At 42.8% G+C, this 22,774-nt stretch overlaps 1 protein-coding gene across 1 annotated transcript; it reads left to right on the top strand.

Annotated features, from left to right (window-relative positions):
- Positions 1–222: 222 nt before the first annotated feature.
- On the top strand, positions 223–22,392 carry LOC311057025 (fibroblast growth factor 13-like; the record flags this gene model as incomplete). Its single annotated transcript, XM_084073902.1, has 5 exons — positions 223–454; positions 2,119–2,232; positions 8,472–8,575; positions 14,205–14,403; positions 22,253–22,392. 5 exons carry the CDS (start codon positions 223–225, stop codon positions 22,390–22,392), a joined length of 789 nt encoding a protein of 262 aa, XP_083930028.1.
- Positions 22,393–22,774: the final 382 nt, after the last annotated feature.

Below are 22,774 nucleotides of genomic sequence, written 5' to 3' on the forward strand. Positions count from 1 at the left end.
CGGGCGACCATGGAGGATTATTCATCTCGTCGGTCTTCTGGACAATCATCGTGGACGTCTGCGACCGCGAGACTGCTGCAGCAGCAGCCAACAGCGTGCGATGCCCGCCACTGAGCCGTACGTGGGTTTAGACACCCATACCCTCACCCATCAGCCTCGCACCCACCACCACCACCACCCAGCGGCGGCAGCACCGGGCAGGGAGAGGAGAGAGGAGACATCATGTCTCGGGCAGCGGCGATCGCCAGCTCCCTCATACGGCAGAAGCGGCAGGCGAGGGAGCGCGAGAAGGCGAACCAGTGCCGAGGCAGCAACAACGGCAACAACGGCTGCAACGCGGGCAGCCCGAGCAACACCAAAGGCACGGGCACCGAGAAGCCCAGCAAGCTGAGCGTGTTCTCGCGCGTCAAGCTCTTCGGCTCGAGGAAGAAGCGGAAAAGGAGGCGACCACCAGGTCTGATGATGGAAAAGAGGGAGGGGGGCGAGGGGGTTGGGGGTTTCTCCATCACCATCACCATAACCACCAGTGTCACCGTTGGTGACACTGGTGGTTATGGTGAAAGTGATGGAGACTCACCATCATCATCATCTTCATCATCATCATCATCACCACCACAACAACCACCAGGTCTGTTCATCATCAGTATCATCACCACCATGTCTACTGATACCAACATTATGATCATCGCAATGAACACCAGTTCTGAGTGTGTGTATGTGTGTGTGTGAGTGTGTGTGGGGGGGGGGGGGTCAACATCACCTTCAGCCACTTCCGTACCATCCTCTTCTTCGCCATCAGCATCGCTGTGCAGCCTACACACATACGTGCTTTAATTGTTAGGATTCAGTCACAGCTTCATCACACTTCCATGACAGCTCTGCCTCCGAATGTAGATTAGTGTGAGAGACGATGACGAGAATCACAACCAGAAACATTGACCAGGTAGGGCTATGTTCACGTGACTTGGTGAATTTGACAACTGGCTCTGTTCCTACGACACTATAGCAGATATCACCTCTGAACAAACGGTAACTGTCGCAGCAACACGTATTTCAGTTGCTCTCTCTAACCATGACCTGTGGGCTTGATCGATTGATCGATGTAGCCTACTTCATTTAGTAAGACAAGAGAACAACAGGACATGGAAGTACAAATTCACAATACAAGGTCTACTAAACTGGAAGACTCATAAAGCACCACGCTTGTTTAAAATTAGATCTCCATGCTGTGTGGAGATTTGACAGATACTGACAGGTGTAAATGATAACTCTAACCAGATGAATATCACAGGAGATGAAGCGGTTAGCGTTGTCAAGTCAGCTGACAATTTAGCTGTCAATTTATCTTGCACCATGTGACGTGTGGGAGTGAGTTATGGATGTGGCAGCCAGCAGGCTTCCAAATGTCAGAAACATAAACAGCTGCTCCCCTCAGCCACTTCCTGCTTTCCTGCGGAGTGCTGGATCTGATCCATAACACCACATGACACAAGGACACGCACACTCCTCTCCTCTCCTCTCCTCTCAGCATCAAAAAACACGGGTCAAGATTTGCCAGGCATCTGTGATATTTACAGCACGTTGCATTCTAAGGATGGGTCTGAAAATAACCAGGGACCCCTCTCATCCAGACAATGCACCCTTTGTCCTCCTTTCTTCGTGAAAAGGTTACGAAGTATTCGAGACCAGAGCTACAGCCCTTGTTTCCGTAACAACACATTATCCTGAGGCAGCGAGGGCCCTTTAACTCCCCCTCATCAGCTCACACAATGAACTTAATTTAACCGTGTTCCCCAGTGGGTTTCTGAATGCACCGTGCACTTGTGTTTTGTTTCTTCTGTTAGAGCATTTTTATGTTCATGCTTGATGTGTATTTGTATCGTATTGTTTTGTCTACATTGAGTACACACCCAGACAAAAGCAAATTAATGTTTAATTGGAACGGTACTAAATTATTGAATCTGGAATCCTGCTCCCGTCCTGCTCCTGTCTAGCACATATCACTCATCTTGATTTACTTTGTTTTCTGACTCTCTCTCTAATCTTTGCAATATGTCCCTGCTTTTACTAACTTATCTCTCCTCTCCTCTCCTCTCCTCTCCTCTCCTCTCCTCTCAGAGCCCCAGTTAAAGGGCATTGTGACCAGGCTATCCAGCCGTCAGGGATTCCAGCTGCAGATGCAGCCTGACGGAACAACCATCGACGGGACCAAGGATGAAGACAGTACCTGTGGTATGTCCAACTCCTGGCACCTTAACCCATTCAATCCGGGAACGCATCTACAAAAGTCTTCTAAATCAGATTTTTGAAAAAACGTATGTTGCTATATCAGTGGTGCTCAAACTTTTTCATGTCAAGAACCCCCAAAATGATATGTATTTAACCACCGACCCCCTTTTCAAAAATATTTTGTTCCACAGACCCCCCAGAAGCAAAGATTTGAGTTACAAATGTTCGCACATTTTCGCGATTTTTCAAAAAATAGCAGATCTACAAGCTTGTAGATCTGCTATTTTTGAATAGCCAAAGGAATCAAAAAATGACACGGATGTGTTCCTGGTCTTAATGTCTTAAACATATAGCACTGCCCACACTTCACTGTGCAGAATTTCAGTTAGCCTACAACATTTTTAGGATATCCACGTGACATTGGTTGGGTTGTACGGCGCCCCAGGCACACCAGGCTCAACATACTGCCCTGCTTAAGTCTCTTTGAACAGGGCTCAGAATCAACCCACAATCTCATGCCTCCACGTGAAGGTGGAGAATTTACCGCTGCGGATTGACACAGTTTTTCCTTATGTTCTAAATTCGGGGACATTTTCTTTGCTTGCACTTGCACTTCTAGAAGTAGCCAGTTCTTTGCTATGTTAATGTTTCTAAGCATTTTGAATGTAGACGGGACCCTTTGCAGCGCTAGAAAAGAGCTATACAGGCCGGCAGTGGCTCAGGAGGTAGAGCGTACATTTGGGAACCGGTTCGATCCCTGGCTTAGTGTTGAAGTGTCCTTGCGCAAGACACTGAAACCTCCCCAGGCACTGTTCAATAGTTTCCCACTCTGCTTAGTTAAGATTGGTTAAATGCCATGAGGACAAATTCTCGGTGCGTGCAAATGTACAGCACTTGGCCAATACCCCAACAACAACTAAAGGAGACACATGTATTATTAGTATTATTTATTATTACTTTTCTGCTCCATTTTAGCTGTTGCAAACACAGGCAGTCCTTGCATCAGACAATACATCTCTGAGTAAAAGAAATATCTTCAATCCAATAACGCACCCTGGACACAGCCAGCGCCCCGAGGGAAGAGTTTCACCATTCTTCAATTACAAGCTATGAGCTGTGATCCATGTAGGACAGCTTTTGAGAAGGGACAGAAGTGATTTGATACGGTGTCTTCCCCATTGTAAAAATTGTGATACAACTTATATATAGATAACGCATATTTAACAGACAGAGCAATTTCCAGTGAGGGCTGTTAATAAGAGTCAGTAACACTACAACAGACTTAATTGACTCAAGCCCTTTGGTTCCCATAAGCAGCGTAGGTCATTAAGCCGAATGTCCTCCCTCGGATTTGGTTTTCATTTGTCAGTGTTTCTGTGATTAACCCATTAAGACCGGGAACGCATCTGTGTGTCCTTTTAAGATTGCTTTGGGCTATTCAAAAATAGCAGATATACAAGCTCATGAGCTTGTAGAGCTGCAACATTTTTGAAAGAAATTGTGAAAATGTGTGCAAATCTTTGAATATGTATTTTTTAAAGTGAACATTTGTAACTCAAATCTTTGCTTCTGGGGATTCTACAAATGTCTTCTAAATCCTAAGAGTTTTCTTTTCTTTTCTTTTTCTTTTTCAACTTATGTTGCTATAATATCAGTGGTTCTCAAACTTTTTCATGTCACCACCCAAAATGATATGTAAGTTGGCCGCGGACCCCCATCTCAAAATACTTTGTTCCAGGGACCTCCCAGAAGCGAAGATTTTAGTTAAAAATGTTCGCTTTAGAAATATATATATTCAAAGATTTGCACACATGTTCACGATTTTTCTAAAATAATACGTTTGTAGATCTGCTTTTTTTTAAATATAAAATGACAGAGATGCGTTCCCGGATTGAATGGGTTAACAGGTCGAGGCACTTCGGTAACTACTGCTGGGGCTGTTATTTTATTAAATGGCAACTCCATCACTGATGGGGACTAATTTACTTTCATATTTACTATACCCCACACCGCCAGCAAACTTCACATAATTTAATTTTAAACTCAACCGTGGGCCATCAAGCATTCAGACAACGGAAATGTCACGCAACCTTCTGGAAATAGCAGTGATTAAGCATCGCTCCAAATGGTAACATAACAACACATTCATCACAAACAAATATGATTACAGTCATTTGATGCTACAATTGTAGGACCTTGGTTAACCTTTGGACATTTCTAGCCCAGCTGCCAAGAGTGTTTGCAGAATATCAAAACAGTTGCATATTTGCATGCAAATTAAACAATGAGAGAATAATGAATACATAGAAACCATTCCACAAAGTGTGTGCGTATGTGTGCCGTGCGTCCCTGCATGCCAGCGTGTGTGTGTGTGTGTGTGTGTGTGTGGGGGGGGGGGGGGTTGATTGAATACTTTATTTGACAGAAATGCAAACAGCACGAGGTCGAGGTACAGTCATACATTTGGGCTAAAAGGATAACACAAGAAATAAAAACTTGTTTCCATTATGGTCCTATGTAATTCAATTCATCAACATAGCATAAACATAGCAATTAGGGGCACAGGGGCAAGACTGATATACACAAGAGGGGTGATTACAAACAGATACAGCTGGGGCAAACAGAAACATAGAACCAAGAATACCAGGCCAGGGAACAAAATACATAGAAATACAAAACCTAGAAACTACAATCAATGACAAACGTCTGTGACTGTGACAGTACGCACCCCCCCCCCCCCCCCCCCTCCCTCTAGGGACGGCTCCTGACGTCCCACAATGTCCAAAAAGAAGAGGGACTTGAGAGGAATGTAGAGTGTGGACAAGAACAGGCTTGAGAGCGCAGGTATACAGGTGGGCAGGCAGGGAAAGGGGCAACGGGACTGAAGTGGCATACTGTAGGACAGTCAACACTTGCATGCACAACCAAGACTTCTAAAGGTGATATCGGAGCCAACCTGCACAACCAGGACATCATAATCAAACTAGCATGTGCTTCAGTAGTATCCCCTCCACCAGTCGACCAGCCTGGAGCATCAACAAGTCCACTTGCCACTCTTTGTACTCGTACTTCAGTCACAGAACCATACAGCTCACCGGGTGAAGGCAGCCTGTGTGGTAGCTGGGTGGGCACTGTCCGCTAGGTCCATTTGGTTGAGTCATTCTGTCACGTGCTGGTGTGTGGTGAGAACCCAAATGCAGGCCAGGTGCTCAAAACCCTTTGGGTGTTTTATTACAGGAGACGGGTGAACAAGAACATGACAGACTAAAACATGTGACAGGAATACAATGACTCAACAAGGACTGACTGGGGAACAAGACTGATATACACAACCATAGACAAACAGAGGCAAACAGAACCATAGAACCAAGAATACTAGACCAGGGAACACAATACATACAAAACCTAGAAACTACAATCAATGACAAAGTCTGTGACTGTGACAGAAGTGAGATTCCCCCCCCCCTTTGGCCCACCAAACGATGGATTTTCAGGCCTGTATTGATGGAAGCTAGTGATCCACATTTTTTAAGGGATGGTGTCAGGGCATTCCACACTTTGGGTGAACATTGAAGGCTGGTTGAATGACTGATAACACACGCACACACACACACACACACACACACACACACACACACACACACACACACACACACACACACACACACACACACACACACACACACACACACACACACACACACACACACACACACACACACACACCTGTACACGTTCACGATATATATATATATATATATATATAATGTGTATTTTGTGATAAGAAATCACGTAGTGACTGTTCAGCCTCCGGTGCACAGGTGGCATCATCGCCAACTGGCAGTCATCCCACCTTTCAGACTACCATAACAAGAGAGAGTCTGTGAAAAAACAGAATACACCAGAGTCTGAAAGTGACACGTAATAGAGCCTCCCACACGATGAACATCTCATCATGTTAAACAGTTACTCCACCATGATATTCATACTGCTTTGAGTGGATTTGAGAGGATAATCCAATTCATTCTCCATCTAGCCAGTCATGACAGAGTACAAGGTGGACTAATTGAGTGTAACTTAACATATCTGACTTCTCCACCAGAATCATTATATGATCCTGTTACAGAGCTAGCCAAAGTGACTGCATGCAATTCATTTAACCTTTATTCACTGCACAGTGCGTGCTATATGACAACTGATAGGCTTCTATACATTTATTGGATTTGATGGGTTGCAGATATAAAATGTGTCCTACACCTTTATGCAATGAAATGGAGTTTAACACAGACCGTAGTTTTATCTTATTTGAATGGTGAATTCAGGTGAATATAGTTTTTATCCTCACTGGCACTGTATAATACCAAATCCGAATAATATCCTGTATTAAAATTGGTTAATGGGAGGGCGGACGGACGGAGACTCAGACATAATCATATCCGATACGCCCATATATAGGCATGACCATTTGTGTACGGCTGTGTTTTCTGTAAAAAAGATATTTTTGTTTCGTTTCGTATTATTGTTGCTTTACTCTGCTAAAATGCTATTAAAATTGCAATGCCATTAAAAAAAGATACAGTAGGCATAATCCTCATGTCTGAACTTACATCATACCATTTATGACTTACCAGCTTTGGAAGAAGAGCTTTGCTGTGTTCAAATGGAACTGTCAAGGTCAACCAGACTAGGGTTTAATACCGGGATTCCCGGGATTCGCGAATCCCGGGAATCCCGGCGGTATTTACCGTCCCAGGAATCGACTTCTATTCCCGGGATCCCGAAAGTTGTTTTTTTCTTGTTAGAAATTACTACTAATTAGTAGAAAGGCCTATCTACAGCGCAGAGGAATTATTACTATTATAATTAGCCAAGTTACTTGCCGCGTTGCCGACCAGGGTCCCATCGTCCCGTTTTGAACCAATATGGGACGCACTGAATGTAACAGTAATGAACAAGGTAAAACACAAGGAGAAGGCCAGTAAGTTTGTCGTAGAAGTCGTAGGACCCCGTGGAATATGTTCAGTCTGTGCCACTCTGTGCTGCTGCGCACTGTCGGGTAGAAACGGTAAACGGAAGACTTGCCCCAAAACACGTCACCCCCATTTCTTTCACAGACAAGCGGTTCTTGTATTCTTGTATTTGTTTTACTGAGGATAAGGTTAGGAATATAGTTTGACTGAGGTTAAGTTTAGGAATAAAGTTAGGTGTTGGCACCGTTTTACTGAGGTTACGTTTAGGAATACCAGGTGAATACCGCCGGATTTGCCCCGGGGCGAGCGTTTTGCCACGAATACCAGCGCAGCACCTGGGTATTTAGACCGATGATAGCTTAGTACGCCTACTAACTCCACCACATCTCCAGAACTGAAGAGAAAACGCACGCTAAAGTTGCGTTAACGGCACAACACATGGTGGTCTGTCTGATCAAACAGAATGCCCAAAACAAGAGCAAACAGTCCCGTAACGTAACGTCACGTCAGAAACACAGAAAACCCCCGCAGCAGTGCCAGTGTCACACAGGTGGCTACCCCAATCATCTCCCGATATATATGGTATGGAACATCTTGTTCTAAATCTGATCAATCTGATAATTTTCTTGCATATTAAATAGCAAATAGATAGGTGTCAATGCTTACTAGGTATACAGGATAGGTGGACACAAATAGGGACATCTGGGCACCTCGATGTAAAATTGGCGATTTAAGTATCTACATATAAATGCATTTTAGTGGGCACTTTTTTTTTTTTTTTTACCCCTTAACGGGAATTTCCTGGAAGCCCGGGAAAAGTTCTGAAAATTCCTGGGATTTAAAATGAGCTAATTCCCGGAAAATGTTAAACCCTACACCAGACCCTATATAGGGGGTCTGAAAATTCCTGGGATTTAAAATGAGCTAATTCCCGGAAAATGTTAAACCCTACACCAGACCCTATATGCTACATTGGTATTGATGATGTACTTTTTCTCTTTGCCTCCCTGTGTGTTTGGTCTGCGTGTTTGCTGTGTGTGTGTGTGTGTGTGTGTGTGTGTGTGTGTGTGTGTGTGTGTGTGTGTGTGTGTGTGTGTGTGTGTGTGTGTGTGTGTGTGTGTGTGTGTGTGTGTGTGTGTGTGTGTTTGCTGTGGTGTACATGCGTGTTTACTGTGTGTGTTTTGTGTTTGTCTACGCATGTACATGTGTTTGTTGTATGTGTGGCTGTGCATGCATGCGTGCGTGCGTGTGCGTGTGTGTGTGTGTGTATAGCTGTGTTCAACCTGATCCCTGTGGGCCTGCGAGTGGTGGCCATCCAGGGTGTCCAGTCCAAACTTTACCTGGCCATGAACAACGAGGGCTTCGTCTACACTTCAGTAGGTCCACACACACACACACACACACACACACACACACACACACACACACACACACACACACACACACACACACACACACACACACACACACACACACACACACACACAACATATTAGTATAGGCTTATATCATCATGGTCATCATCATCATCATCTATGTTTTAACGATAGAGAGCTCTTGATTAGAATGGAGTGCTGGGTGGTGATGAGTACCAGCCCTGGTCACAGATGTCATGGAGAGCTCTTTAAAAACCCTTAAACCCTCCAGTGTGGGTCGTAAGACGCGTTGTGAGCTTGTAGATCGGCTATTTTCACCAGTTTGGGTCCCGGGGAGACAACGAATTTCTCTTTTGGGTCTCGAGTTAATTTGTTTAAGTTTAACAAGCCTCTACAACTGTTTATACTGAATTCTTACCTTACCTGTTCTTGTCAAGTCCAAAAACACTTAAAGTGATATTTCACTTTCAAACGTTTTTGGGGTCATTTTTACATTTTAACTTCCAAAGCCATTTTAACTCTGACTTCTTTAAAACGCATGTCCCTGGATCTGGTGACTGATATTGTCCTTTTTTTAAATTGAAAAATAAACTGAAAAAGAATAGTTGAAGAAACACAGCCCCCTCACGCATTAGAAGGTCAATGTCAGTCACCAGATCCAAGGATGTGTGTTTTCAACCAACATGGTTAAAATGGAGTTTGAAGTTACAATGGGTTTATATACGTAGGAAGGGTGCGTGTCTGATAAAATGAATATCAAATATCTAAATACTAAATCAAGCAACATACTGTAAAAACTGTCTAGCATGCACACAAAAGTCTGAGTAGACGTTAAAATGACCGCAAACATGTCGAAAATGAAATATCCCTTTAAGGTCAGTCAGAATACAAGGAGCACAAGGAAATCTACAACAAGGAGGGAACTAGGAATATACACTGGGAAACTCTAGGAGATCTAAATACTGTACATAGGACCTCAATGGAAACAAGTCCACAGGAATTGTTTGGGTTTTCTTTTAAGACCAAGTGTAAAGTAAAACCCAGTGGTGGAAAGAAACTAAGTACATTTACTTAAGTACTGTACTTAAGTCCAATTTTGAGGTATTTGTACTTTACTTGAGTATTTCCAATTTTCAATACTTTCACTTCTACTCCACTACACCTCAAAGGCAAATATTGTACTTTTACTCCATTACAATTATTGGAAAACTTTAGTTACTAGTTACTTTGTAGATTTGTATTATTATTACAAAACATACATTAACCACTTTAACCCTATATCAATTTGAAAATAGCCGATCTACAAGCTTGCATTGTGAGCTTGTAGATCTGCTATTTTCAAAAGATTTTTATACATTTTATACGTTTGAAAACTTATTGATACTTATATTGATACTTTTACTTAAGTAAAAAATGTGAGCACTTTTTCCACCACTGTGTTCTGTAGCTGCGGGCACCACAGCAATCCATCTCCCGGGTGTTCAGCGCCTCGTAAAAGGCGATAGAAGCCCTCATAGCCCGGTTTATATGAAAATAAGCCTCTCCGACCGATATGATATAATATTGTATATTGATCGTCAACAAACTCTATTTGTGAGAAATTGCGTTTTTCATAAATGGAGATTGCGCTGGTGATATAACGTGTAAGTTGGGCCGCTGCTCACCCGACGCACGTCCCTTTGGGATGTTTGTGTTGGACATGCTTCCTATTACCACCTCTTGGGAATCTATCGATTAGCTTCACGCTTTGGCATAAGCGTGGCTGTCTGGTGGAAACCTTGTATGTCCAAGACGGTTATTTTTCAGGAAATGGGAGAAAAGGAACCTGTGTTCCAATGGATCCAATGTAGTTATTATTTAGTCATGAGCTCTTGTTAATACTTTTCATTGATTAAATATTTATGAAACCCACAGACATACTTAACCACTTTCACTTTCCAAAATGTTCCAAAAATAGCTAGAATAGCCGATCTACAAGCTCACGATGCAATGCATTTTCGTTACTTTTGCGCATCACTCTTTTACAATGAAGTAGGGCATTAATTTACCCTAAAAACATAAGGAGATACAAGGTTTCTGCCCAACAGCAACGATAAGCCCATAAGCCTGAGCCTTCAAGACCCACCCATGGGGGAGGACGGCTGTTGAAAAGTGCATTAGTTCTCCTCTAACCTGACGTTCACTAGCTCCAAAAATATACTTCCTCTGTGAATTGGGCAACAATGTTTTAAAATCATGTCTTAGTTCCATCAAAAATGTAAGAAAACATCCAAAAACTCCTGACTTTGGTTCTCCTCCCTCTGTAGGGATTTGTACTGACAGTGCATCAGTACTGACATTTTATACAAAGGGATTGAAGCTCATCATCACCACACGCACACGCACTCTCACACACATTCACGCACACGCACACGCGCGCACACACACACACACACACACACACACACACACACACACACACACACACACACACACACACACACACACACACACACACACACACACACACACACACACACACACACACACACACACACACACACACACACACAGAAGTCAACAGACATGGTTAGCTGCATTAGTATAAAATACCTCGAGTGTGCGTGCGTGCGTCTGCGCGTGCGTGAGAGTGTGGGTGCGTGAGAGTGTGCGTGCTTGCCCTAGTGTGTGCCTGCACACGTTTGTGTGTGTTTATAAGATTCTACTTCTACTGCTCTACTGCAAGATTCTACTGCTTAAGCTCTTGTGTCAGTCCTGGGAATTGAACTGGCAACCTTTAGGGTGTGTTAACTGGCCAGACATAAGATGGCGTTTGGCAAACCTCATGCATTGTCTAGCCCTATACATCCTCTGGCAGGTGATTAGTAGCATTGTTATGCAGGGGCTGTTGGCTTCAGTCAGGATATTGATGTTCTTCAGTGTTGTTATCAGTGATGGTCAGTACACACACGCACGCACGCATGCACGCGCACACACGCACACACACACACTTTCTCTCTCTCCCCCTCTCTCTATTTCTTTGCCCTCAGGCACACAACCATACACCGTAGAATCTCGTTTAAGATCGCACGCACGCACGCAGGCACACACACACACACACACACACACACACACACACACACACACACACACACACACACACACACACACACACACACACACACACACACACACACACACACACACACACACACACACACACACACACAATGACCAACAAATCCTTCACATATAATTTGTACGGACATACTGGATCACTGAACGAGAGAGAGAGAGAGAGCAGTGCCACTCTCTCTGTTTCCCCCGGCAACCTGGGCACTTGGGTTTCTCTCGGCGGGCTTGTTGGTATTCTGGGGAGGAAGCTGGTTACCATGGAGATGCAGGAATAAGGAAATGCAAATGTCAGCTGTCCGAAGTTGGCGAGCTTCATTCTCTTAGATGAACAGCCTGGTCTGGAGGATTACTGAGTGAGGGGACAGATAGACTAATGAATGGAGAAAGGATTGCATGGATCTATCAGAGCATACAGGTGTTGGAATCACTGGAAAAGGCTTGAATTGAAATGGTTTCTTTGACAAGTTAGGAATGTGAATGAATCTTGATCAAAAACCTTAATAATAATAATAATAATAATAGTGATACATGCAAGGAACTAGAACCCTGAACCCTGAACCAGCACGTACAGTAAGATGAAGTGAATCTATTTCACTCACATTTAGGCTTCAATGAAGCTTAGCAACAGTTGTCCCGGGTAATGGAAGATTATTCATTCATAAACCCCAAGCTGTGTGCAGTCAAACGTCTCATTAATGTTGCATTAAGCTGTGGTCGACCACATAAACCAATTCAACATACACAGCAAAACGTACATTTTGTTCTAATGCAAGACAATGCATCCATCCTCTATCTATACCACGTATCCGAAGTGGAGTCGCAGAGGTAGCTGTTCCAGCATACTTCCCTCGGCCACATTAGCCAGCTCTAACTGGGGGATCCCGAGGGGTTCCCAGGCAGTTGTGGAGATATAATCCCCTCCACCCAGTCCTCGGTCTGCCCCGTGGTCTCCTTCCAGCTGGATGAGCCTGGAAGACCTCCCTGGGGAGACGAGGAGGAGGCATCCTTACTAAATGCCAGAACCACCTCAGCTGGCACCTATCAACCTTTTCAGGCCGGGACCCCCCCCCCCCCAAAGTCATAATTGTAAGTAATATTTGAACTGGGGGACTCCCCCTCACCTTGACAAGCACTTGGAATTGTAATAGTTGAGGCATTACATTTTGTTTGACTCGGTTCCACTGATAAATATTGTGAAAATAGCCGATCTACAAGCTCACAAGATCTACAAGTTGTGAGCTTGTACATCAGCATATTTCAATTGTTTTTGCCTCTTTCTTATATTATTTGGCCAATCTTTGACCAGCTTGTATAGTATAGTTTGTTGATTACGTTTGATGCAGTAATGTTTTTTTTAAGGTATTAAAAAGGTCTTAAAAGTCCTTAAATTGTCACTTTACTGTCATGCAACAGAGTAGTCTAAGTCTCTACTCCCGAGTCTGTCACAGATGACTGAGCTTCTCACCTCATCCCTAAAGTCGATGCCAGCCTCCCTCCTGTGAAAACCCATTTCGGCCACTTCCGAGCTGCGATCGCATTCTTTCGCTCAAGACCCACGAGATACTTTGACTCCCTCATTTCAGGATAAGGACTCATTCCCTATACTTGAAGTGGGCAATCCACTTTTTTCCACGCTGTGAACCGTGGCCTCAGATTTAAAGATGCTGATCCTCATCTCGGCCACTTCACATTCGACTGTGAACCGATCCTGTGAGAGCTGGAGGTCAGGTCACAGAGTAATGATGTCATCAGGAGTTCAGGACCACAGTATCTGCAGAAAACATCCCTCAGCCTGTCGAAGCATAAACCAAACCCTCCATGACTGTGCATCGAAATCCAACCTATCGTTTAATACCTGAGACTGTGACGCTTTAGCCACAGCAAGTTCATGTCAAATGAATTTAATCTATTTGACCTATGTATGGTAATAAATAATACACTCTATTTGTATTGCAATTCCCAGAACAATGTTACAAAGTACTTAACAGAAAACAGGATCAAATTAAAGTAACACAGGCAGCAAGACATAAAGAGCTACGCACAAGAAATAGGACAGTTAGGACATACTGTAGTGTAGAGAGTAGGGGAAATACAATAATATATCAAATATATGACAGATAAAATGTGTAAAAACTTAGAGCATAAAAGAAATACAATACAGTAGTCAAACAATAGATACACTGATAAAACACTAATAAAACAAAACAAGTAGGAGAAATGGTGAAAGGATTATAAAAAAAAAGGCTTTCTCATACAAGTATGTTTTGAGAAGAGAATGAAAAGACGGTACTGAGTTTGCTGGCCTCAGTTCCAGAGCTGAGAAGGATGGAGGCCCTGAGGCAAGTTTTTGTATGCGTGTAAGAACAGCCACCTCCTCTCTCTCTCTCGTTCTCATTCTTGGCCACGCTCTTCTCCCGTTAACTCTCCCCCATTTCTCTTGTCTGTCTCTCTCCTACTATATTACTCTCTAACAAATCCCCTCCTCCACCCCCACTTCTCCCTCTCATCCTTCCAGGAGCATTTCACCCCAGAGTGCAAGTTCAAGGAGTCTGTGTTCGAGAACTACTACGTGACCTACTCCTCCATGCTGTACCGACAGCAGGCCTCGGGTCGCGCCTGGTACCTGGGCCTCAACAAGGATGGCGGAATCATGAAGGGGAATCACGTGAAGAAGAACAAAGCGTCCGCACACTTCATTCCCAAACCACTCAAAGGTGAGACCTCAAAATAATGGGATAATAGGCCACTATTGTCACCACTGAAGCGTGTCATCATTTTATTGCCCACATAAGGGCTTCTGGTTTATGAAAATGATCTTGATTTGAATGATACCACAGGTAGAAAAAGGCAAACCGAAAATTGTTCGCTAAACAATTTGACAAGAGGATGACGCAACAGCCTCACAGTTACAATTATTTATGTTTTCGTTGCTTTTTACCCCTTTTTCCTCGTTATGCCAATTGTCTCCTTCCCGCACACATTACCATGTTGTCACTGCTGTTGTATCCTACTGCCAGTGAGGAGCCCCCACCGGGAGGACTTAGAGCTTTCGTCCTACTCCTCCCGCCCAAACCAGTGGTGTAAAGTAACTAAGTGTACTCAAGTACTGTACTTTAAAATGTTGAGGTATTTTTTACTTTACTGGAGTATTTCCAATTTTCTGTACTTTTACTTCTACTCCACTACATCTCAGAGGTAAATATTGATTATTATTACAAAACCACTTCAGCCCTATATACATTTCAGCCATTTGAAAATAGCCGATCTACAAGCTCACAATGCGTCGCAATGCGACCCATTGTGAGCTTGTAGATCTGCTATTTTCAAAAGATTTTTATACATTTGAAAGCTTTGTGAAATGGGACATTTTGCACAATGAGTACTTTCTACCTTTGGCACATTTTGATACCGATACTTTTGTACTTTTACTCAAGTACATTTTGAATTCCGGACTTTGAATTTCTACATTGCAGTATTGATACTTTTACTTAAGTAAAACATTTCAGTACTTTTTCCACCACTGCGCCCAACACTCCCTGCTGACAGGTGCCGCCCCTCCCAGCCCGTAGGATCACGTGCAGTGACAATTATCACCCTCCTCCCCACCCGGCTTCCTTCCCCCGAACACGGGCCAATTGTGTTCGTGTAGTAGACCCTCGACAAAGCCAGATGCACCATGGTGGATTTGAACCCACAACCTCCACGGTGGTGGGCAGTTTCTTTACCACTGCACTACCCGAGCGCCTCAATTCAAAATTGGGGATATATTTTTGTATCGCATTTTATCTTTAGAAAAGAGTGCAACGCTGCATGATACGAAGCATGCATGTGAAACTATGGGGAATGCACATTCCCAGTCAGTAGCATGTTGACTGAATGTTATTGGATGTCTGTGGAAATGTGTAGAAAACTCTATGTCTACAGTTTAAGTTCAAATAAAAGAGGGGGGCTTTATGTGTGTGTGTGCGCGCGCGCGTGTGCGTGCGTGCGTGCGTGTGTGTCTGTGTCTCTGTGTGTGTGTGTGTGTGTGAGTGTGTGTGTTTGATTGCAAAGTTGCAATGTGACACAACCCTGCTAACTAATTTCTTTATTCTATTTTAATAATACATTTAGTTTTGATTGTTTTATTTCACACTTACTTTGGCAATGTAAACGTATGTGTTTCCCATGCCAATAAAGCCTCATTGAATTGCATTGACAGTCAGACAGACAAGAGAGAGAGAGAGAGACAGCGAGCGAGCGAGAGGAAGAGAGAATAAGAGCGAGAGAAAGAGAGAGAGAAAGAGAGACAGACAGACAGACAGAGAGGGAGAGAGGGAGAGAGAATAAGAGAGAGAAAAAGAGAGAGAAAGAGAGAGAAGCTCAGAAGAGTTGTGAGCCTGTTGATCGGCTATGTGGTGCGAGACACTGGCACAGAACAAGTATAAGTCAGGCTAGAGAGAGAGAGAGAGAGAGAGAGAGAGAGAGAGAGAGAGAGAGAGAGAGAGAGAGAGAGAGATAGAGAGAGAGAGAGAGTGTTTGGGAAGGATAATTAAGTATGAGTTAAGCATTTAAGCCCTATTTTATACTTTGGTTATTCGAAAATAGCCAAACGACAGGCTCTCATTGGTAGAGCTGCTATTTGCATAACATTTTAGAAATGATAATATTAATATTAATGATAATATTAATGATAATATTAATAATAATATTTTTTAATGATAACATTTATAATAACTAGAAAATACTTGTCCTGAAGAAACAGTGTGGGCTCGCTGTGTTGGTAACCAGTATGTAAGAATGGTGCTACTGTAGTGTTAAGAATGTTGTTATTGTTAAGAGTTGATAAGTATTAATAGTTGATAAGTATTAATAGTGTTAAGAGTGTTGATGGTGGTGATAGCGTTAAGTATTGATAATGCGTATTGATAATGCGTATTGATAGTGTAAAGGTGCGTTCCCACCAAAAGATAAAATATAATTCTAGTCGCTTCAATCGCTCCACTTTGGTCGCGCTGGTCAGCGTTGGTGGCTCCATGCAAGGTGTTTGCATTGAGTTTGTGTGTAATCGTGTCGCTCAAATAAATGTCTTTATCTTTTTTATTTTCTTTAGTTGGGAACGCATCTTAAGAGTGTTGATATTGTTAAGTATTGATAGTGTTAAGTATTGATAGTGTTAAGTATTAGTAGTGTTCGTAGTTTTAAGTATTGTTATTTTAAGAGTGTTGATAGTGTTAAGTATATTGATAGTGTTAAAACTGCACTATGTAACTTTACTGTTCTACCCCAGATTTGAACCCGGGTCCTCTGCACAAGAGCAGAGTTTTTTTTATCCACTGAGCTAATGGAGCTTGCCTGCTTGTTCAGGGGAGAAATTGAATTTTTTGTCTAATCAGAAACAGGATCGTGTCAAAGGTCGTCTCAAACCAGACACAGGATCTAAATGTCTCAATATATATATATTAATTGCACAGCATAGATCATTTAATCCTTAATCTTTGTTGTTACATTTTGATATATAGAATCTATCTGGACGGTAAAGATTCATGGTGTATAGACTTTACAAAAATGTGTGAACATTTTTATGATTTCATCTGGCTCCACTGCTAAATGGCATTTTGCCATTCAAACTACTGGGATTTTTTGGTGTTTAAAAGTTAAACATCTCAAAAAGTACAAAAGATATCAACAACAGGTCCTAAGCAAGCTGCATGTTTTACAGTTGGAACAGAGTTTCTAGCTAAAAGTTTGAAGAATTAGATAGGTGAAAATAAATAATAATACATAGTGAGGATAACATGGCTTAGCGAGCCCACAATAACCTTTAATAAACATCCTAACCCTCTAGTTAAAAGTAACAGAGGTATTTTGTAAATTATAGTTGAGATGCTGAATTTAAAGGCTGTCTGTTAGAACAGTGTGTGCCTACAGCTTTACTTCAGTGTTACCAACTCTCGCGAGAAAAATAAGAAACCTCACCTCCAAAAATAAGCCCAAAAGAAGAAACCTCACCTTGAAAAATGAATAGAGAGCCATCTAGAGCCCGAAAGCTGCGTTAGCATCCTCATATCTGAGAATCTGAATCAACATTAGTGCCACATCACAGGTTTATAGGTGTAAAGAAGTGGGTGAATTTTTTTTTTCCGTGCACGCTCCATCATTTTGTAGTTTTCCTTGAGAACGATAGAGAGATAGAGTAAGAGCAAGTGAGAAGAAAACGCAGGATAGAAACAGGTCAAACAATCAAAAAGATATATACATACTGTTCAGAGAGCATAATTATGTTGTAGCAAGTATGTACAATAGCATCACTTGTAGATGTGTACATACAGTATACATGCCGCCGAGAAAAAAAAAAGTAGCAGCAGTGTGTTCTTAACACATTGAGTGCCATAAACGGTCCGGACCGTTTTTGAGAAGCTATGCGTTATGTGCCATAAACGGTCCGGACCGTTTTTGGCCCATTTTGTTTAAAATATATTTTTCCCACGTGGGGCGCTCTAACGAAACTTTGGATCATCCAAGGAGTCTCTAAGAAGGAGAGGCCGGATGTGGCTCCATGTCAAAAATGCTTCCGGTCGGCCGCTCCAATGTTAACTCCTTGACTAAAAGCTTAATATCTCCATTTCTTTTTAACATGGTGGAAGTGAGCCGTTTTCGATCGGCGATCACTCTGCAATGGAGGATCGCTTTAGAAATATTATTGTTCCAGGCGTTAGTCGGGACCCTCCGCCGTCTCGCACGCACGCTTTGTTTACATGCACTTCCGCGTCGGCGCTTCTACAGCACAAAACATATCAACCTAAGTGGATGGAAGATATGGTGGCACTAGATGTACCCTATTTTAATAAACCTCTGGCACACAATGTGTTAAGGTGCAGTTCACTAGACCCATGTAACAACTATAGGACATAGGGCCATACGTCCGGCCAGTTCAGTTCCCAAACCAGGTGGTGACACAGCCTGACAGGACACTTTCCATGGAGCTGTTGTAGAAGAGACTGAGGATGCGGGGTCCCACTCCGAACATCTTCAGACAACGGATCCAGTACAGCCGCTTCTGAGCCGTTTTCACCATGTGCCCGTGGTGTGTGTGTCCCACACATCAATGTGTACGCAGAGAAACTTGAACTCGCCGACCATTTCCATATCAACACCTTCAATGAAGATAGGCGCGTGCTCTCCCTTCGGCCTCCTGTAGTCCTCAATCTGCTCCTTGGTCATGTTGACATTGGCTGTGAGGTTGTCCCCCTGACACCACAATGCCAACATTTTAAAAAGTAATTGAAAAAACAGGGCCCTCTCGCGCATTAGAAGGACAATATCAGTCGCCAGGACCAGGGACGTGTGTTTTCAATGAGTCTAACATGGTTAAAATGGAGTTTGAAGTTCACTGGGCTTATATAGGAGGGTGGGTCTGATAAAATGAATATCAAATATCTAAATATTGAATCAAGCAACTTAAAAATCTGGGGTGCTCACAAACACCTGAGTAGACGTTCATATGACCCCAGAAGTGTTAAAGTGTGAATTACCCCTTTAACCGGCAGCCAGATGAAAATCATTTCACTCACATGACTTGACTGGATCAACAACTTTCAAAAGTTTAAGGTAAGCTGCTAGCCTACATTATGTATTTCTAAATTGTTTGTAGGCTACATTGTATTGTATTGTATTGTATTAGTATTACAAGAATATAAGATTATAATTCTATGGATTAAGCTAATTAATGTGGTAGGTCACCTGGAGCTCCTTAAGGAACACCTGTAACGTTTGTTTTTGCAAATTAACTGATGTCAGAATTTGCATTAATCAGTTACATGTCTCCAGAGTTTTCAAATGTTTACATTTCCCCTTTTTATCTTTGTGTTAATGTAAACATTTCCTTTGTGTTTTATTTCAGAAATATGGATACCTCCAATTGTGGAATGTACCTCCTGTGAGTACATTTACTCAAGTACTGTATTTAAGTAAAATATTAAGGTACTTTTACTTTACTTGAGTGTTTCCATTTTTCAATACTTTATACTTCTACTCCACTACATCTCATCTTTACTTAATAACTTAAGAAAGTATTTCTACCAGCACTGAGCAAATCATGCATTTTTATGTTTGACGTAAAACAAAACTGTATAATATGACTAGGATTCTTAAAGCTGTTTCTCTATTTAACAAGCATTTATAAACTGATCAAATCATTTGTGTGTCTGTCACTCTCTCACACACACACACACACACACACACACACACACACACACACACACACACACACACACACACACACACACACACACACACACACACACACACACACACACACACACACACACACACACACACACACACACACACACACACACACACACACACACACCATATTTAATTGCCTATAATTGTAATACAAACCAAATAATAAGTCATACTTTATTTTACTTGTATTTTAGTAACCTGCAAGACTTATTGTGAGGTAAGGTGCAGTAATCGTATCTTGGCGGAGTTGAAGGAACGGGAAAATGCCCAGCAGAGCGAAAATATCACAGCTGCTATGCAGTGTCAACAGAGGACGGTCAGTTATGGAATTGTTTTACAGTAAGAGATAATTTTTTTAAATATCTTTTGTGAACCTATTTCAGTGGATGTTTCTGTGGGTTCTATATTTGACAGTTGCCGGAGACCAAGGTTGAAGCTGTGAGGACAGACAAAAACACTTTGCGGCAAACCGCAACTGCAGAGCAACGTTCTGATGGGGAGGACAGTGGCATAGACCGAAAGGCGACGTGGCTCATTAGAACTCCATCAGAAAACAGTGCGGAGCTTTCTGCTTTGAGCCAGAAGCACCAGAGGAGGAAAGAGACGGACCCTGGTTCCAACCATCAACCAAACACACTGCGTCAGGGAGATATCTTTTTTAAGTTGACCCCTTTTTTTGGGGTATTTTTTTGGGGGGCGCTAATGATTTGTGTTGACACATTTTTGTAGCTACAGTACAGGCAGCTGTTCGGTTGTCTCAATTTTTAAAAATATCAGGTGCTACTGCTGCTTATTTTTAGTGCCGTTTGGCCGTTTTTTTTGTTTTGGGATTTTGTTTTGTATTGAGGGTTGCATCAAATTTCCAGCTCCAGTTGCCTCTCAGTGCGTCTACGGCGCATCCTATGGTATAGAACGTCTGTCCTCGCCTTCTTCACGTATCCTTGATTCTGGGCATTTCATGATAGGTGAACATTCAGGAAACATCTGTGAAAATAGCAGATCTACAAGCTCACAACGCGTCACACATTGCATCACGTAGCTCACAACCAATCCACAAGTTGTGAGCACTGTGGGTCGGCTATTTTCAGCGAAAATATCCCTCATGTAAATGAGGGGGGCTAGTATAGAACCACCGGTGGGCTCCGGTCAACAAAGTGTATATAGGGTTTAAGTGGTACAATTTTTATTCATGTATGTTTAGGTGTTAGGTTTTTTATCAATAAACATTACATGACTGAGGTTTCTGCCTACTTGTTTTTGTATGTGAGGGATGGTGTGTGTGTGTGTGTGTGTGTGTGTGTGTGTGTGTGTGTGTGTGTGTGTGTGTGTGTGTGTTTGTGGTTAGGGGTTGGTGCATGGGGGTGAATACCAATCACATCTAGCTTAGTAGCATGACTGCTGCTAGTGTATATTTGTTATAATAAATAACCAAAACATTATGTTACACAATAATTATGATGATATATGCATCTAATATTTTTCCATATCATTGTTGGGCTTGTTTTTGCTTGTTTTTCAAGGTCAGGTTTGTATGTCAGCTAGTATATCTGAACTCTATGGGTAGTATGTGACACACACACTCCCATAAGTGTGCTGGATATACGCGTACATGTTGAATACATCAGTGGTTCTCAAAGTGGGCTCCGGGGACCCCCCAGGGGTCCTTGAGGTGGTTTCAGGGGTCCCCAGCAAAAGTATTGGTAGTTGGGAAGAACACACTTACAGCACTGTAACTCTGAGTGTGTACAAAAGGAACCGGGGTGCATTCGGTTATGGGGGTCCGTGGCCTAATGTATAGCAAACTGGGGGGTACTTGAAATCAAAGCGTTTGAGAACCACTGGAATACATGACCGTAATTGTCTCCTTTCATGCTCTGTAAAGGGGTATCCAGTGGCGTTGTGTTGACCCTGTTCGTGCCAAGGGGTCCATATATAGGCTCTATGCACAGCAGCCATATTGTAAGACATTCACAGGTGTTACCAATGATACTAATGAAGGCTCCATTTGGTTCCATTTGTACACTCTCAGAGTTATGGGGGTTGTGGAAAACACAAAGAAAAAAAATTGAGAACTACTGTGCTACACTAAATGGAACAGAGCCTTCATTAGTATCATTGGTAACACCTGTGAAGGAAGCGATAATATGGCTGCTGTGCATAGAGCCTATTGTGTGACTTGAGTTGGGAGTGAGGGTGTGTTGCAGTTTGTACATGTCTTTACATTGTTATAATATTCTGTATTCTTGTCTTTTGTGTGTGTGTGTGTGTGTGTGTGTGTGTGTGTGTGTGTGTGTGTGTGTGTGTGTGTGTGTGTGTGTGTGTGCGTGCGTGTAGTGGCTATGTACAGGGAGCCGTCCCTCCATGAGCTGACAGAGTTCTCCCGGTCCGGCAGTGGGACCCCCACCAAGAGCCGCAGCCAGTCGGCCCTGAACAACGGAGCAGGGAAGATCCCTAGTAACAATGACTCCTCCTAGCAACCCCCACTCCCCAACACACACACACACACACACACACACACACAGTTCATAGGAGCATACTGTACATGTGCATGATCACACACACACATGCAAACATGCACATGTGCAGTTGCACACATACACATGAGTACACTTGCACAGACATGCACAGACACATTACGCACGTACACTAGCACAAACATACACACGTGTACACTTGCCCGACCACACGCGCACGTGCCTACACCCACACACACACACACACACACACACACACACACACACACACACACACACACACACACACACACACACACACACACACATATCTCAGGCAGACATGCCCCACACATCAGGCTATTGAGGAGCAAGAGGAGAGAGGAAGAGGAGAAGGAGGAAG

The sequence above is a fragment of the Gymnoscopelus microlampas genome (assembly GCF_963454915.1).
Source record: "Gymnoscopelus microlampas genome assembly, chromosome: 12".
Lineage (NCBI taxonomy): Eukaryota > Metazoa > Chordata > Actinopteri > Myctophiformes > Myctophidae > Gymnoscopelus > Gymnoscopelus microlampas.